The sequence below is a fragment of the Denticeps clupeoides genome, chromosome 13 (assembly GCF_900700375.1).
Source record: "Denticeps clupeoides chromosome 13, fDenClu1.1, whole genome shotgun sequence".
NCBI lineage: Eukaryota > Metazoa > Chordata > Actinopteri > Clupeiformes > Denticipitidae > Denticeps > Denticeps clupeoides.
This window is the reverse complement of record NC_041719.1, coordinates 3,833,109-3,852,202: the sequence shown is the minus strand read 5'-3', so window position 1 is coordinate 3,852,202 and position 19,094 is coordinate 3,833,109. Positions and strand designations below refer to the sequence as shown.

At 44.7% G+C, this 19,094-nt stretch overlaps 1 protein-coding gene across 2 annotated transcripts in view; it reads left to right on the top strand.

The window, feature by feature from the left end:
- Positions 1 to 16,755, top strand: part of pitpnm3 (PITPNM family member 3) — a 58,716-nt gene extending 41,961 nt beyond the window's left edge. For both annotated transcript variants that reach the window (XM_029000578.1, XM_029000579.1), the window contains exons 9-20: positions 201 to 337; positions 561 to 731; positions 6,911 to 7,096; positions 7,426 to 7,574; positions 8,355 to 8,471; positions 10,580 to 10,696; positions 11,283 to 11,431; positions 11,728 to 11,877; positions 12,777 to 12,960; positions 13,454 to 13,582; positions 13,713 to 14,105; positions 15,240 to 16,755. In XM_029000578.1, coding sequence (XP_028856411.1) covers positions 201 to 337; positions 561 to 731; positions 6,911 to 7,096; positions 7,426 to 7,574; positions 8,355 to 8,471; positions 10,580 to 10,696; positions 11,283 to 11,431; positions 11,728 to 11,877; positions 12,777 to 12,960; positions 13,454 to 13,582; positions 13,713 to 14,033 — 1,810 coding nt within the window. In that variant the 3' untranslated portion in view covers positions 14,034 to 14,105; positions 15,240 to 16,755. The remainder of the gene's footprint in view (positions 1 to 200; positions 338 to 560; positions 732 to 6,910; positions 7,097 to 7,425; positions 7,575 to 8,354; positions 8,472 to 10,579; positions 10,697 to 11,282; positions 11,432 to 11,727; positions 11,878 to 12,776; positions 12,961 to 13,453; positions 13,583 to 13,712; positions 14,106 to 15,239) is intronic.
- The last annotated feature ends 2,339 nt before the right edge of the window (positions 16,756 to 19,094 follow it).

Genomic DNA, 19,094 nt, shown 5'->3' with positions numbered 1-19,094 from the left:
CACCCTTGGGAGCAGTGAGCAGCCATGAAATGTGCCGGGGAGCAGTGTGCGGGGAGGGTACCCTGATCAAGGGGACCTCAGGGGCACCTTGGCAATTCAGGATTTTGAACCTGCAAAGTAGCCCCACGTGTAAAATGCTCCAGGCGGCATGTGCCCGATGTTCGCAGGCTGTCTCTCACACAGTGTGACGCTGTGCTCAGTCTTGTTCAGGAGCCGAGTAGCAGTGGGCTGCTGAACCCGGGGCGCTTGGAGTTCGAGGCTTCCCACTGCTTCCTGCTGGGCTGCCCGCTCGGCCTGGTGCTGGCCATGAGACGGACGGTGCTCCCTGCCGTCCACGGTGAGTCCTGAGGCGCGCCCTCTCTCAACTCGCACATTTCCTCTCCTCTTTCCAGCCACTTTGTCTCTTATGTGTCTGTGAACGCGCACCAGTCATCTTCCTTGTGGTGAAGAAGAGGAGAAAACAGTTTGGGTTCATGCTAGAAGCTGAGATACAAGAAAATCTGAGTCAGAATGGCTTTAACAGCAATTCATTTCGTCCCATCGGTCCCCTGTGTCCCCAGTGACTCAGCTGCACCCCGCCTGCTCTCAGATCTACAACCTCTTCTTCCCCTCCGACCCATCGGCCTCCCGGCTGGAGCCCCTGCTGCACACCGACTTCCACAAGCTGCCGCCGTTCGCCGTGCCCCGGTACCAGCGCTATCCTCTAGGAGACGGGCGCTCTTCTCTGATTGGTGAGTGGGCTCAGACACACACAACCAACACGCTGTCCTTTCTCAGTAAATTCACGCGTAAATTCCACATGCTATGGCAGCTGTAGCGCTGGAGAGACCACAAAGTCCCAGGTTCAAAAACCCGCTTACTACTATTGTGTCCCTTAGTGTCCCCAGGGGGACTGATTACGGACGATTAACTAATCATTTGGGGTTCGCAGATTATGCGTGTGTTGGTTACAGTAAATACGAAACCTCAACAAAGGAGATATTTTATAAATCCTATCAGTACCAGTAGTCACGGTCCCGCCAAGGGACCAGAACGTGAGCACGTGTAGGAGAAAACGATGAACCCTCCGAATTACTGTGCGAAAGAAAGCCGCAACACCACACGGATGTGGTCGTTCACGTTTTAAGTTCAAGTTATGACAAGGCAGGGTGAGAGGGAGGAGTTGGGACCAGAGGAGATGATTAGGAGCGGCATTACGTAGGTCGATACGAAGCCGAGTCTAGTTTGACGGGTGTCAATCAATGACTGAGCAGCTGGCAGTGGCGATCTTGCCAATTTATAGGAGTCACGTTAGCTCGTTTCCGTGTTGCTCCCAGTCACATGGATGGAATCATGTGACACCATTGGGTCTTAAAATGGGCAGAATGGCAGTAACTGTGTATTGCTTTGTAAGGCACTTTCATATAAATATCATTAGGGCTGCAATTAATTAAAAAATTAAACACATTTTTACACCTTACACCTTTAATGCAGAATGTTTGATGTACACATACGGGGTGCACAGGAGCGTTAACCAAGCGTTGTGTCTCCAGGACGACTGTCCCTGTAACTACTGATTGTAAGTCGCTCTGGATAAGGGCGTCTGGAAAATGCCGTAATTGTTCCTCTGCAGACCTCCTGGCTGTGGATTGCTTGTACGCTTTTTGATGGTGGGGGTGGGACTGAGAGTGTCTCGGTTGCTCCCAGGGGCTGGATTTGAAGCTAAATTACAGTTCTGCCTCCGCCGTTGTCCCTCCTATGGGATCCGTTGTGAACATGGGCACTGGCGCCATGGCAGTCCCTCTCCGGATGTCAGGCAGTCCCCCATCTATCTCCACTTTTTAATGAGCACCCGACTTATTTACAGCACAGTTAGCCGACTTGTGGGAGATGGCGATGTGGCGCATTATCATTTCTGACTTCTTTTATGAGACGCAGAACGCTAAGCGAATCGGATCCCTTTGCCGCGGGCCAGGCGGGAAGCGCTGCAGAAGACTGGCTGTTCAGCTTCTGTTCGATGCTTGTGTGAAATTGGATGGTGTGCCCCTCGCTGTCATTTGAAAGTTTCCACCTCATTAAGACGCACACGTGTGGGGAGAGAAGATCTGGAGCGTGATGAAGCGTGGAGGGGAAGTCGGAAGACGTGAAAGCGGGATAATGAAAAGGAGGAGACGGAAACGGGTGAAACGTGCGAGGGAGAGAGGACGTGCCATGTGAACCCAAGCTTCTGAAGACAGGTAATGAGAGAAGTGTGCAGGAAGACGAGAGGAAATCAGCGCCTGCCACAGATTTTTATTTAGGAAGGGGAGTCTTCCTCGGCTCATCAAGGGTAATATGCGCTACGTAAAAATGTTTCTAGAAATCACTGACAGCTTCGCACTCGTAATGAACACAGGCATAAACACGCGCAGGTAATTAATCAGAACTGTCACTGCATTGGAAAATAACATCCATTTAAGAGCCACTGTGCACTGAATACACAGGCAGAGGTCGATACACAAAACTCACAATTCATAATGTTTCATAAATGCAAATGTGTACAATCCTGAATCAACACAGAAAAAAATCTCTAATTTATAGAAGAAATACAATGTTTTAGATTCGTTAATATTGCAATTCACATTTGCAAATTTAAAGCTGTGTATTTTTATTTATTAGGAGGAAACAAGATTCTATACATCCATAGTACAAATTAGTACAACACTATGTGCCATCCAGTTTTATTCCTTCAATATGAAAAACCATCAGATAGGAGCTCACTGTACCCAATGGTAACACTATTTTTCGATTTTTCGTTTTACTGCTGGTCTCCCTCACTCTCATCTCCTGCCTCGTGTCCTGTCTGGAGCGCTTCAATTTCATCCGTCATGCTGCACCCCCATCTGTGTCTCTTTCTCTCCCTCTCTCTGTCCTGCTGTCCCTCTCTCTCGATGACAGGTTGACGTTTCCCCTCGACTGGCCTGCACAGCCGTCACCTCCTCCCTTGCAGCGTCCGCTGTTCTCCCACCGTGGTCACTGTGTTCAGTCGGACTCACAAATTTGCAAGAGCTGGAGCAGCAGCGGGACAAGATGGGGGGATTTGGTTAGACAACATTTGATTTAGAGCTGTAATGTAGAGTTACTCAGAGCCAGTCCACATGCTGGCAAATAACGTTAAACCAAGGCTGATTACGGATGATTAACTAATCATTTGGGGTTTCGCAGATTATGCGTGTGTTGGTTACAGTAAATATGAAACCTCATCCAAAGGAGAAATTTTATCATTTATAAATACTCAAAAAAATCAGTACCATTGGGTCTTAAAATTAGGAAAATCATCAAGTAAATATCATTAGGGCTGTCAAAATGAGCGTGTTAATCGCTGCAGTTAATTAAAAATACTAAACACATTTTAAAAACCCTTACACGTTTAATGCAGCATGTTTGCTGTACACATACAGGGAGCACAGGAGCGGTTTCTTGCTTGTGACAAGCACTTTATAATCCACAATAAATGCAACTGACTGGCCAACAGGTTCATTTTCCACCACCAGCACCAGTAGCAGCGCGAAGCGACAGACGTCATCTCTGTCACTTATGCTGATACCTTCAGTGTGTGTGATCGTTCCACTTTGGCCTGAGCCTCTTTTCCACAATAGTCTCTGTAATACGTTGAAATATGCATCATAGCAACAGTTTCCCCCTCCTAATTGTGACTAATGTTTAAATAGTTCCCTAGACGCACAACTCTAAGAACCTTAGGCTCAAAATTATGCCCCACAAAAACCTCTCAAGAAACCTTTGGAGGGGCATTGGATGAGCAATAAATAACAGTGGGTAGATAGAACAGTGAACTCTTGAACAATAGTCTTAAGGCAGAAATGATATTTCCCATTTTTTTTATAAACTTGTGTGTGTTTCATGTTTGGTGGTTTGTGTCATACTGCCCCATGTGTCTCTTTTCAGCTTGTTGCAAATTGCAATGGTTGAAGTGTGCTTAAAAAAATTCTGCACATATGAAGGCCGGTGTGTCATTGAATGTAAATCGGTCAATTGATGAACCTGTGCATACTATTGTGTGGTCGGTGTCGTAAGCGTTGTATGTATAAACACAGGTTTGAAAATAATTATACTCATCGTCGTAATCAAAGTAATTACTCATCTTATCTCATTTACTGTGAGCATCGGGGTTATTGTGCTTGAAATGCAGCAGCGTGTGTGTGTGTGTGTGTGTGAGGGCGCTCCTTTCTAGGCTCCGCTGGCTGCCCTGTAGTAGTTGTGTTTGATTGCAGATCATGCTCGTGAAAGCGGGCTTGAATTGGTATTCCGCGGCGGGCCCCGGGCCCTCGCGGGGCGACAAACCGCTGCTCCCACCGGCGAGGTCAATCGTGGCCGCGGTTTGGGGTTGGGCACGTCCGGCATCAGAGTGGATTCACGCGACGATTTCCATGGGCACTCACACTCACACTTTGCCTCCTCAGAGATAGGAGGCCGGCTGAAATTCAATAAATATTCTGGGGCCTTTTGTCCGATGACCACCGCTGATATGCTGAGCGCTGTTTAGTATTCCGCCACCCGCTCCCGTTTTGTATCTTAGTGTGTGAACATCCTGCCCCAGCGCCCAGTCATTCCGAGCCATTGGCTGCCTGTAGTGGAAATTCAGCCAGTCAAGTCATGATGTTCTCCCGGCTGGCTCTTGTCGTGACAACCAACTGGCTTTCATTGTTGAAGTGACGTGGAACGGGAGGAGAGCGGCATCTACGGGATCTACGTCCACACGCATCTCCAATTGAGCCTGTAGTGGGTCTGGACTTAATGGGATGTATTCTGGACAGACACTCTGTGTAATGAAGACAGATTCAATTTGGCCTGGTCAGGAGTAGCAGCCCCCGTGGGGGAGAAACTCCCACAACGCTGGAGAGTGTCGTGCGTTAGACCTGCACAGTGAAATGTCTCGACCAGTTCTTTTCTTCCACAAGAGTGTGAATAGGGTAAGCGGCACCACATTAAAGTAGTGATTGTGATCAGGGTGGAAAAGCAAGTCTTGAACTGCATTGAAATTGTATAGTTTGTATTCAGGTGTAAGTCTATGTTTCAAGGGGGACTAAAGCGGCAGCCTGTGAGATCTGTGAGATAAAAGAAGTCACTAAATTTTAAAAAGATTATTCTGAATTATGCACATAGAAATTGTAGTGATGAAATAGACTTCTATATTGCTGGCCCTCTCAGTTACAGCATGGACTTTTTCTCACTGTTTGTTTCAGTGGCCCAAATGACCAATTAAACATTTCCAAGCATATATAGAAGCGTGTACATTTCCAAGGCAAAATAAAATATTTGGGAAATATGTTATCAAGGTATGTTCAAACGATGTAAAAATGGCAAATGTTCCTGTTGTTCCCTGTTTGAACATCATTATTAGCATTGATGTGTTTTTATAATTGAAAAAAAAAAACAGTACAGAAACTGGAACATTTTTCACATAGAAAGAACAACGGAATGATGATGAGTCCGTGTTGTGAAGTCCAGGGTGGTAGTAAGAATTGCTTTAAAGGTTTTTTTTTTAAACAGATGAAATGCTCTCAAAGGGAAGTGGGGCGTCTGCCGTGCTCTCCAGTCCCCAATTTCCCATAATTGCTCAGTTAATTTAGAAAAGAAGGTTTTGGGGGACATGGGCAGATTCTGCAGACGCTCTGCTTTTTTAGATTGTAGTGTGGCACAGTGCTCCCAGTCGCAATTAAGAAGTGCAGGTTACGCAGCACATCATAACGTGTTAACAGCAGTGTTGCCTGAGAGGTTCGTTTCTGCTTCGTTTCTGCCTCTCGATGGCCCTGAAAAGGCTCCTGGCTCTAAATCTGTCGGATCGACGTTTTGTCTCTACGTGCCCACGGGTGTAGAATCTTTGGCTACATGCGGTTCAGTATAGAAGGTAGCACGCTGTGCCAATATGGAAAAGTCTCCATAACCCATAATCCCCCAGGTTGAGTCATCGCGCGCTCCCTTTCTCAGACGGAACGCTGCATGAATGACTGGAGGCAATCTGCCATGGAAAATAACTATATTTATTTTATTGTGAGTCACACTTTGTTGCTGAGATTGTGGAATTTGTGTCAGTCGATGACTCAGGTTATTGACTTTAATAGCACTTTAATAGCTATCCATGGCGGTGATAGCACCACTGGCCGTGAAAGGAAATGGGAGAGGATGCTCGGGTGCTATGGCCTAAAATACCCATGATTTATTAAGTTATGAAAAAGTGTGTGGGGACAGTGCTTTGCTCAGTGGCACCTCAGTGGTACCTTGGCAGATCGGGATTCGAACCAGCAACCTTCTGATTACGGGGCTGCTTCCTTAACCACTAGGCCACCACTGCCACTAAAGACTAAGAGACTAGGGATTAAGAGATTAAGAGACTAAGGATGAAATTTCATGTGATGCTGAGCCCATTTTTTTCCGAACCACAAAGTTTATGTGGCAATGTTTAGCACTTGTTCACGCAATAAGTTGTAATTACAACATACAAACTGGGAAGTAAGAACATGGCTTTGAATGCAGCATAATACTGCGAGTTGGAAATATTAATATTAATAATAAAATACCCACAACAAATTGGACTTGCCAACGTTTAGATGTTTAGTTGACTAGTCTCACCATGCACCATTGTCCACATATAAGGTATGTAAAACCTCAACATAGTGATTTCCTGGCTTCTTTTTCCCCTCAGCCCTCGGTCGTGACACAGTTAATGTTGAAAAAAAGTGTGTTTCATGTAATAGATCTGAGATTCTCAGCGTTTGAATTTGTTCTGTCTTTTTTTCATTATTAATATCATGTCTTTTGGAAGCCCAGGTGCTGAATCTACAGACGGTTCACTGCCACAATCTGAACTGTTGGAAGACTTTCTGCTTAGAATATTCATTGAACCAATATGTACTTTCTGTCTCTCTTATAGCCGATGAAATTCATGCCCACTCTGAGGTGTTTTTGGAAAAGCCGGCCGGCTTGGGGCCCGTTCCGTTCCGGTCCTCCCCTGCGGCGGATCAAGGTGGAAAAGCGGGAGGCGAGGGCCGGAGCCCCAGCTTGACCAGCGAAGAACGGTGCTGTGCGGAGAGCAAGATGAGAAGCACCGCTGCTAACAGTGAGCATGACGCGCCGCGCCTCTCAAGCCAATATCTGAGCCCCATGGCAACTCAGTCAGAGCCCTGCTTTGATCCGTGGTGATTGTGGCTCTGGTGATTACACGGCCCAAATTCAAGCTTTCAATGGCTTATTAAATACAGGCTTTTTACTTTTAAGATGTGGTGTGAGCGTTTCTGGATTTAGCTCCCCCCAGATTGCATGTCACCAAGCTTCCATTTTCAAGTTCAAAAACCAGTTACTCAGTTACTTTGATGTCTTACCACCGCCGCCACATCCCAGGGCTGTTGATATAAACCGCCGATATGAAGCAAATCTTCCTTCTGTTAGTCTCCAGTACCTGGTGGGGGTCCAAGAGGCTAGACTACGCGCTGTACTGCCCAGACGTCCTCACCGCGTTCCCCACCGTGGCCCTTCCTCACCTCTTCCATGCATCCTACTGGGAGTCCACCGATCTGGTTGCCTTTGTGTTGCGACAGGTATTTCCAGAAGTTTACATTTACATTTACAGCATTTATCAGACGCCATTATCCAGAGCAACTTACAATCAGTAGTTACAAGGACAGAAAGTGTCTCGCTCTGGATTTGAACCTGGTTCTCCTGGTTCATAGGCAAGTGTGTTAACCACTAGGCTACTACCACCCTGTCATGTCTATTACATGACATTTCTTTTCAAATGAATTTCGATAGGATTTTCGTAATAGACATGTCACATAAAGTTTTTTTTTTATTGCACTATTTTGTATTTAGCTGCTCAAATGAAAGCAGGTTTGAACCTCTCAGATGCAGAATGACCATAACCTATAGGATAAAGTCTGCAAGTTCGAGACCATTTTGCAGCTATCCATATTGAATCCGTGTGCATATTGAATTATGCAGATGCATGCACACTTTTTACTGTAAAATAATGATTAATACAACAGGTCTCTGTTTTTATCATGACAATGGGCTACAGTCCCTTTTTGAAAGCAGTCTCTTTATCTCTGTTTCTTGAAATACTAAAAACGAATATTTGTTAATCCGCGGGAAAATTGTAAGAGCACCTTTTATGATTGCTCCCCTTGATAGCTTCCAGTGTTCTGTGAAAGAACTTTGCTGTTAGCGGAGATGCGTGACTTACCAAGCAGGCAGATAGTCATGAAGACATACGCAGCTGGCGGAATGTGTCCTGCTACAAACGATGACAATTTCTGCGCTATAGATGTAAAGAGGCTTGCTTGTGTGTTGATGTAGGCGTACGTGTTCGTGTGTGTTGACAGGTGATGCGCTGTGATTCTCTGAACGCCCAGGAGGCAGACAGTGCCGACTCTGTCCCCTTTTCCCCCTCCAGCCCGAGAGAGAAGTGGCTGCGCAGGAGGACGCATGTGAAGCTGAGGGTGAGCCAATGCCATCTGATCTCGGAAATCATAATTAATCCCTGAGAATTCGCTTTCACTTACATTTATTATTATATATCAATATATAGGCGAGTCAGTGTCCTGCAAGGTGGCTGCTGGGTGGTTAGGTGGTTACTTTGCCATTCCGCCACTGATGTGATTATTTCTGTAGTGTGCAATGCTGCTCAATCAAATGATTGAAATTAAATGGAAGTGAATGGCAGGATGGAGGGATGAGACGATGATATTTATTATGACTAATAGTTTTAGTATCTAGTATATGTTTGTATGAATGGGAATAGTATGGAAATGCAATGCAGGAGAATGGGTTTAAGAAATGAAAGTCAAAGGTAAAATGTCTGTGCCTAGGGTAAGAACTGTAAAATGCTACAGGTGGTAACCAGGAGGTAGTGGTGTATGTGATGTTGAATGAATGACAAGGCTCTTCACCAGCACACCATTCTTAATCTGAGAAGATGTTGAACTATATTGCACCTACACAATAAGTCAGACCTTTAGAAGTAGGTTGTGCTGCCTTCATTCTAGAACATTCGTTCTCATTTCCACTTCCACTTTCCTACACTAACAGGGTCTGAAGGGCTGCAGCAGCCTTGATGCTGAACTAAAAATACCCCTCATCGCTGGAAGGACTTTGAGGCTCTCGGATGTTCAACAATAGTGGTCTGTGTGGGCCGAGAGCAGCGTAGCTGAAAATAAACAGTAGCGCTCACCTTGGATTTTATTTTCACCAAATGAAGCCTGCTGAAGGTCGTGTTTTTATTATAATGGGGCTTTTAATGAACCGTTATATCTTACAGGAGCTTTAATGTATTTTTGGTGCTTTTAGAACATGTGTGTGAGATTTTCTGGCTTTAATAGCTTTTACTGTATTTCTTTGGAGACGGATGCAGTCATGTCAAGCCAAGTGAGGAAGAGATTTATTGTCATCTGAAGCACAAAGTAGAGGTCCTGAACCAACACAACAGCACGTTCAGACACAGGTCACATTCACACACGTCAACAATGGAAACAACGTTCTCTAGTTATTTATTTAATATTCTGTCGGAATCATTCTGGATCTCATCTTCTATGGCGCCATTCGGAGTGCAATTCTAATGATATTCAGAGGGACCTTTCCCCCTGAATGCTCTGGTCTCTAAGCTCTTTTCCAAGCTCCGCCACTCAGCCGTGGCATGGTCCGTTCGACCTACAGTCACGCGGTGCAGCCGTGAACTCGCGGTGATGATGGCACCACTGTAAAAAAGTCATTCGTTCATGCTTTGTCGAAGTGGAATTGCCTAGTGTCCTTATTGTGTTGACACCGGGGTCCTACACTGTATGGATTTTTCAGTGCATGGAACTTCCATGCAGTAGCGTCTCGGTGCTGATTGATTAACAGCTGTCTTAATCAGCATGCAAATAGCTAAACATCTGGAAATGTGTTTAAGTGCTTCATTAGTTGATAAATCTGCCCGTTAGCGCGTGTGGGCCCGGGATATATGACACAGGGAAGTGTGTCATGCCCACGGATTTCCACCGCCGCTGTGATAAGTGCCGTGAATCAGCTGCAAATCACTGATTAATTACTACATGCAAATGTCAGCAAACACACGGCGCACGTCCTGTGAATCATGTCAGAGCACGCCGCCGCGGGCGTGTGTTTGCCTATTTCCATGTAAATGAGCAGAGGAGATCAAAGGTCGGATTCTTCATTTTCTTTTGAGGCTGCTTGAATAAGGCGTGGTCAGTGTTTTACACACGAACAAATGTGTCTGTTGGATGCACAACACGGCCTGCTGATGCCGGGGTAGAGGCTGTTCTTCTGGAGGTTCCTGATTGTAAGGAAGCAGCAGCGGCGGGACAACGTCGAGCTTCCTGTGCCGTGGCTGTGTTATTCCTTCCTTAAAAACCCATCATATGAGGAGATGTCAAGGTATTTGATCTGCAGGCCATTTCTCCGAACTCTGGCGTAACACCAGTTAGAGGCTGGGTGGGGATGTGACACCCTCTTTTGGAAATCCTCAGAACTGCATGTTAGGGGTCAGTGGCTCTCAGGTTCTGGTCCCTGTTGTGTTAGATTTCATTGTCTGGACCCGTTTTGCCCACAGAACGTCACCTCGAACCACCGAGTGAATGACGTCATCGCAACCGAAGATGGACAGCAGATGCTAGTGGGTCGGTTCATGTACGGTCCACTTGACATGGTGACACTGACGGGGGAGAAGGTAAATGCATATTTTACTAGATAAAATCAGGTGCAATGCCCCAGGTTTCCAAACCAGACAGGGTCACCTGTACTTTTCGTTTTAAATAATAGCACCCAGACATGCTGCTTAAAACAAACACTCTGGCACTTTTAGCTGAAATAATAAAAACAAGGAGAAAATATTCATAATTCATAATTAGTTGACAGAAATGAATAGGGTTTGAATGAGGCAAACAGGATTCCACAGAGAGATGGTTATTAATGAAGAAAATGGTTATTCTTCTATGGCCACACGACTGGTTTCCCATTCAGATACTGTCTGGGGATGAAAAACATATCGAATTTTCAGTGGAAACAGTATTTATATGGAAAAGGAATCAGCCAGACAAGTTTCAATCATATTCATCCCATCCGGCACGCAGGGACACCGATAAACGGAGATGGCGTGTGTGAAGTTTTTTGGCTCATATGCGTTGCTGGATATTACAACACCCCTCTAGAGCGTATATAATCAGTAATCTAGATGTTATATGCAGAAATAATCAATGAGGAAAAATATGTTATTGTCTTACAATTTTCATCCTGCTCCCTTCCTGTTCCGACAGGTCGACATCTTTTTGATGACCGAGCCCCAGTCGGGCCGTTGGGTTCACTTTGACACCGAGGTGACCAACAGCAGCGGGCGAGTGTCCTACACCATTCCCAAGGCCAAGAAGCTGGGGGTGGGGGTCTACCCCGTCCGCATGGTGGTGAAGTGAGTGAATGCTTCCACGCCATCCTTCCGGAACGCTCTGTGGCAGTCCAGTAATGCTAGCCAACTTCAGGAACAACATGATTTCGATAGTTGTTGTCCCCGAAGGCTGCAGCTGGTGTGAAAACCCTTCAGTCCTCTGTCGGCCTTCCTGTAATCTTCCACTTGCAGGGCCACCGCCACGAGGCCGCGGATCTCATTTTCCGCTGCCTGTGCGGTGAATTGAATAAAGCGTGTGTCCGCTTGCGTGTGAGTACAGCTCAGGGCTGTTGGCATAACCTGTCTCCCTTTGCCTTCAGGGGTGACCAGACGAGCGCAGAGGCCTTCCTCACTGTGCTGCCCCGGGGCATGGAGTGCGTGGTGTTCAGCATCGATGGCTCCTTCGCCGCCAGTGTCTCCATCATGGGCAGTGACCCCAAAGTCCGGCCAGGAGCAGTGGACGTGGTCAGGTATCCGAAACAGAGTTTATGTAACAAATCTGCCTGACTTTGGCATCCAGTTCCATTACTGCTGCAAGCGGTGATGAATGGGCCCTCGCACACATGGTGCAGTGCAATGTTATTGTATAACAACGGATACGTGCAGATTGATTTTACTAAATGCAGCATTCATCTGATTCTTCTGCTACTGTGGGAGAAATCCCCCTGCTTCACTCCAGCACACTAAGCTAAGCCCCACCCCTTTTTAGCCTGGAAGAGCTTTTCGATGCCTCACTCACATAGAGACTCACCATTTCAGTCTTTGTCACTCAGAGGGAAAGCAGCCTGACTTAGTAACAGGTGAACGTAACGCCATCACACGGCACGTCAAAGATAGAAATAAGATTTCTTGTCTTGATGCTCAGCAATTTTGCTGTAAATTGGATGTTGTGTTAATGAACTGAATATGAAAGTTTGGGATGTGAGAAAACATACATAATGTACAGAAAAAAATATCTTTCTGCATTTTAGCTAATGAATGTGCAATTGAATACTTCTGATTGTATGGCAACACACATGGATCAAGTTTGAGGCATGTAGTTTAAATTTTATTCCCACAGGCTACAAAAAACTGCACCTTGCATTTGAAATGTCATGAGCAATATACTGTTCCACATATTAAAAACTCCTTGGACACACTTCATAAGGAACATTTTCACAATATACTGACCATACTGATACTGAAATTAATCTGATGAACGGTGTATGAACACGACAGTAGAAAATTCAAAGTGATACTTTTTGTCTTGACAGTTGGTGGCGCTATATCAATGTGTCAAAATGTATGTATGGACATGATTACTCTGTGAAATTCAATTAGAAGGAATTCGAATAAAAGAGTTGATTTCACAGCGCACGTTTTTGTTCAGGCACTGGCAGGACCTGGCCTACCTGATCATCTACATCACGGGCCGGCCCGACATGCAAAAGCAGCGGGTGGTGTCCTGGCTGTCGCAACACAACTTCCCCCAAGGCATGATCTTCTTCTCAGAGGGGCTGGTGCATGACCCCCTGCGCCAGAAGACCATCTTCCTGAGGAACCTGGTGCAGGAGGTACATTTCCGCTTACTGGTTTGTGTGGTGTGGAATTCCCAGCGGACACAAAACGTAGCCTAGTACTGTTTCATAAAATGCACATAATATTTTACGAATATATTAGGTATACACCGTTTTTGGAGTTTTTGAAATGTTTCAGATATCTTGAAACTCGTAACTCATTTTCTAAATTCTAAAAGCCATTTCCAGCTACAGGAGTCATTTATAACCATCTCAGAACCCTATTTAATTGTTTCTAACCACAAAAGCAAGGCCAACGGGGCTGTACAGTTTCTCTTAAAACTATGGTACAAGTACAGACATGGACATAGATGGCTGATGAAACCCCAACTGAAGCCTCTCACTCTCTCACCCTCTCACCCTCTCACTCTCTGCCTTTATCATTCACACAGTTTATTCAAGGTGTCAGCATTAAATCCCTTCTCACAGCTCTGGCTGTCTGCAGCTCAAGCCACTGTTGTGCCTCTTCTTTTTTTTCTCTGTCTGCTAGTGTCACATCAAGATCACCGCTGCCTACGGCTCCATGAAGGACATCTCTGTTTACAGCACGCTCAGCCTGAGTCCCTCACAGATTTATATAGTTGGACGGCCATCCAAAAAATACCAGAACCAGTGTCAGGTATTCATGTTCTCAGCCATTCCTACTCTCTCATTGTCACAGATTCCCCCTGGTTATTTATTCTGCAAATCTTGATGGATCTCCGCTGCTGTCGTCTGCAACCTCTGCTGCTTTTTCATCCCTGTGACAGTTTTTGAGCGAGGGCTACGCCATGCACCTCTCCTCCCTGCAGTTTGGCCACCGGACCAGGCCAAAGAAGAGCTCCTCGGTTCGCATGGTCCTACGCAAGGGATCGTTTGGCCTGTCAGCCAAGCCTGACTTCCTGTGCAAGCGCACGCACCTGCGGCGCACCATGTCGGTCCAGCAGCCGGACCCACCCTGCGCGCCCAACCCCAAGCCTGAGCGTGCTCAGAGCCAGCCCGAGTCCGACAAGGACCACGGGGGCGGTGTAGGCGGGGGCCAGGGCATGTGGGGTCGGGGGTCTGTGTATCGTGGCGATGCCAGCCCGTGATGGATGGAGGGGGAATGGAGGGGAAGGATAAATGTGGTGGAAGAATGGGCATCCTAGTGTACAAGGAAACAGGTGAGCTTCCGTGATGATGTTATCATCATTATACCACCGTTTTTATCATGTAGATCTTGTTAACACAGGTCTGATTTACTGTTTCAGTAACTACGTGTTACTAATGTTGTATTTAAAGGCGTAAATGCATTTTATTGTATCTTTACTCTGGATGGTGATGGTGGTACTTTTGTTGGTGAAGCATTATTGATACCCTGGTATCCCATATCAAAATATCAAAAGTTGAAGGCTTCAACTTCATAGTTTGTAATATATGTCGTAAAATATCTTTTTTATTGGCAATAGAAGACAAATCAAAAATGTTTGTCTTCAGTTTAATGAAAAACAGAGAAATGATAAAGAAAGAGATAGAGGATCCTTATATACATTATAATATTCAGACCGAAAGCACAACAGGAAGTTGGGTGGTAGTAGCCTAGTAGGTTAAACACTCGCCTATCAACCAGATGACTATAAAAATCACAGGTTCAGACCCCGCTTAACCCTGAGTGTCTCCGGGGGACTGTCCCTGTCGCTACTGGTTGTAAGGAGCTGTGGATAAGGGAGCAAATGCTGTAAATGTAAATGCTACAAATCATATTTACAGTGGTGTTAATAATCATGTACTATAAAATCTGTGAAAGCTATGTTGGCGTCTGACGCTCTTCATGGGTTTTTGAAAGTGCGAGTTCCTTTGACAACCTTAGAATGTGAGAAGAATGTAACCGCATCAGGTGCCAGTCCGCGCCCGCCTGCGCCAATGCTGAGATTAGGCTCGCGATGGTAGACGGGGGACGCCACAATCTGAATTCTGCTACAGTAACGCTGTTTCTGCGCCGCCCAGCTGAATGTGACCTTGACTTATCAGCCGAATCATAATTCCTCCATCCGAATCACGTCCGTGTGAAGGTACCAAAAACCACTGTAGTTTAACATTTTCTTTTTTTTTTTTTTCCTGAGTAAATTTACAAATGGAAGTTATTACTCCCAACCCTCATAAGCCCAGAATGGGGTGTCCAGCCATGCTTGAAACCTTGGCATTTCAGCCTGAGAAGTAATGCCTGCTTAATGGGGGGTGATTGAGGCTCTGGTGCTCTTCCTGTCGGCGAACATTTAGCCGTTTTTGTTCTCATTTTCCCTTTTTCTCCTCTGCAGAATTTCCATCTATCCTGAACCCTCCACTGATTTCACACCTTGTGGTTAGATCAGCATCGCCTGATCTGCTGAACCAAAAACGCTCGTCCTGAAGAACGGAATGGACAAAGCCAACAGATACAAGTCCACTTTGCACCACTGTGGACCACAAATATCTTTGGATGGCCTAAATAAATTCTGAGGGTGGATTGTGTGTGAACTCACAATCCGTTGCAGAAACCTGCTGATCTGACAGGTCGCAGCGCGAAATCCTGCAATAATCCTCGATGTAAATACCTGAGACATTTGTTTCTGCTCGGGGCCACTGTCTGTCACAGAGCCCCGCCTGCCAGCAATGACCTTCTGTCCTCAGCCCCGCCCATCGGTATAAACAGCCCCGCCCGGTCTGAATGGTACAGTTGGCATTATGTGGCATTGGTTAATCCAACGGTGGCCGGTGGCCGCCAGCTACCCGTGGCTTATACTGAGTTCTGAGGCTTCTGAAGATTTGTGCCTAGCATTTTATTGATCATTGCTGTGTTTGTAGCTCGCACTGAATTTGAGAAGCAGCCGATGTCTGATTTCTCAGATTGTGGCTGTGCGGACCTGCAGTTGATGTTTACAGGGCTGTGATTTGAAACGCTGTAGAAGAAAAAATGCCTACTGTCAGCACTTTCTGTACAGAACGACTGTAGTTAGTGAGCAGTTCATGGTCATGACATTCGCATTGAAACAGAAGCATAACTTTTTACATATATAACTCTCACTATTAGTGTCTGCTACATCCTGGTATTTTTCTATGATTAAATATTTTTATTTACTGTTGGTGTGAACACGGTTGAATTTGTTTTTGACTTGTAATACCATTGATTTTTTTGCCTTAAACAGTAAAGTATTTTTGTGTTGTGGAGAAATTTCAGTAGCTGTATTTTATTTGATTTGCTTGACCAAAGTATGTGTTTTATATAATCTTGTCACCGTGAATAGTATCCCATGTTGTGTATTTTGGTCAAATATTTAAATTTAAAAGCGATGTATAATGTGCACACTGTGTGTGTGCGTGTGTGTGTGTGTGTGTGTGTGTGTGTATAGGGGTGCATGAGTTGTACATGTTTCGTTCAACATCAGGAGTTTCATTTGTCGTGTTTATGTTAGAGAAAACATAAGAGTCCAGCAGCATGAAAGCCAAAATGTCCGACGTGTTACATTGGAAGAAAAGAAGATTTGATCCTGTTTAATATTTTAAAACATTTTTAGTATTTTCTGTATTATCAGTACTTATGAATGTTAACGCCCCCTTGTATTTCCAGCCTAAGATAGTGAAGCTGTAGAAATATAGATGTTTTATTTTCTAGGTTCCTGATGCATTTGTGTGATGCAGTAAAGATGTAAATATGCTGACATTTTATATCTTTATTCTATGTTAAATGTTATTGATGAACTGTGTTTAATACTGTTCTGATATTTAACTGAACAAGATGTGTCTATACTCTGGATTAAACATGTATTTATAGAAATAAATGCTCCATAAATATAATAATACGTCTACATTTCTTACCATGCACTAATATTCAGGAAAAAAATCCCCACACGCTGCTCCCCGGGCGCCTTTTCATCGCTGCCAACTGCTCACTATGGGTGGATGGATTAAAGGCAGAGGACACATTTCATTATGGCACCATGCCACCTTAACAATCACCTTCTATATAAGGATACATCACTAGATGGAGCTGCTTGATTTTGAACATAGTATATGGCCTATATAAGGCCTATATAGTATATAAGGCCTATAGGATTTCACATCACCTGTTTTGGGTATCTGAAAGCTGATATTACTGGTGGAATTAAATAAATGGTCAGAATGATTTGAGAAGTGAATTTAATTTTCAGTGATGTTTCCAATGAGGTTTGTTGTTTGATTGTATACTTTTTTGAATAGGTGAGTTCAATTGTGAATGATTGAAAATGATTGGTGTGGAAATGTATAAAAAGTATCTATGCCAGCCTACCATTGTTGGTGGTGCTGAAGAGGAAAATGTAATTTGGTGGTTAGCGATGATCTGCTTGCTCGAGTCCAGACTCACTGAGTGGCCTGCAGGAGTGGGAGCCGTGTGCCGTCACTCTAAATCTCTCTTTCAGGCTCATTATCATGTGGCTTTTAGATTGGCTTCTCCCTAATATTTATGCAAATCTGAGGCTATTAGCTGTGTGCATGAGCTTGCCTGTAGTGTAAAATGATGGCTGGGGGCTGAATGAGATTTTTAAGTCAGGAAACCGATACGTATCCTTCTTCCCTTATTGTCTGCTCATCCTTTTTTTCCCGAGAAAAATCAGAAAATCTTCCATAATAACAACTTTATCGCTGCTGTCTCATCCGTCATGCTACCTGATTACTATTTTTAAGGTGAATGTGGATGGCTATTCAGGCTCCATTTGCAACTAATTTTGTGGTCTGTAATAATGAGGCTCCTATAATGTGATGTGTGCATGTCTTTTAAACATTTTGTGCATTTGACAGCAAACCTGCTGTAAAACAGCATAATGCAGCCTAGGCCACTCGTCTGCCAGCCTGCTGTGTAATTTGATGGGAATCATGCCTTCTAGCTCCCCTCCTTTAATTAGCAGTGCCTTCATTTCTTTGGCTATCGTTGTGCAGCCTTAAGATACTTTCTTAAGAATTCGAGATGCCCGAACACCAGACTATTAACTACTAAAAGCTTTCTGTTCTCGGGAGATTTTCATATAAATGCAAATCACTTCATGTACAGCATGCAGTGCAATTTTCTTTTGTGTTGCATGGCAATTATCAGTTGCATATTAATTTCCCAAAGTAAATCATATTTATATTTAAGATTTATTTCAGAGCTGTGGAAGCGAATTGGATATAACAGGCTCTGTAGTTAATATAATATTTATTGTACTGTAGTGAGCATTTGAAATTCTGCCAGCTGCTCACACCATCATGAAATGGAGAATTTGGAATTTTGGTATTTGGTAGTGTTTGTAATGCAGCCTGTATAATATATACAGTCCCTGACATAAGTCTTGTCGCTTGTGTTCAAGAAATGGCTCATTTTATTCCCAACAGCTTTTGTAATAATGTTTCAGTGCAAAATGAAACTGTCAAAAGGTATTCTAATATTCAAAGCTTGGTAAAGCCTGCAAACATGCCTAAGATTCACCCTGAGACTAAAGTGTTGATTATCAAGAGGCTGAAGACCAGATCCACTGCTGATGTGGAAGACACCTTCAATGTGTCTTAGCATCAATTACAGAGGATAAAAAAAAGATTTGAAGAGACTGGAGACGTTTTTGACAAGCCCAGGTCAGGCAGACCCTGCAAGACAACTGCCCGAGAGGACCATTTGTTGTCTCAAAAATCCAAGGCCATTTTCCACTGCAGCAGAGCTCCACGAGACCTGGTCAACCAGAACAGTTTTTCGGATTCTGTCTCGAAATGGCCTCCATGGTCGAATCGGTGCCCAGAAGACAGCACTAAACAAAAGACAATTGAAAAACCGTGTGGCATTTGCCAAGGCCCACAGCCTGCTAAAAGGATGGATGCTGGAAAAGTGACAGAAGGTGGATTTTTCAAATGAATCTTCCGTTAAATTACACCACAGTCACAGTAAATATTGCAGGAGACCTACTGGAGCCCGCATGGATCCGAGATTCACCCAGAAAACAGTGAAGTTTGGTGGCAGAAAAATCATGGTCTGGGGTTTCATCCAGTATGGGGGTGTGAGAGAGATCTGCAGGGTGGAAGGCAACATCAATAGTCTGAAATACCAAGAAATCTTAGATACCTTTTATATACCCAACTGTCACTGGCCGAGTTCGGGGACGCATTCGCAGGCATGCTTGGAGCGGGTGGAG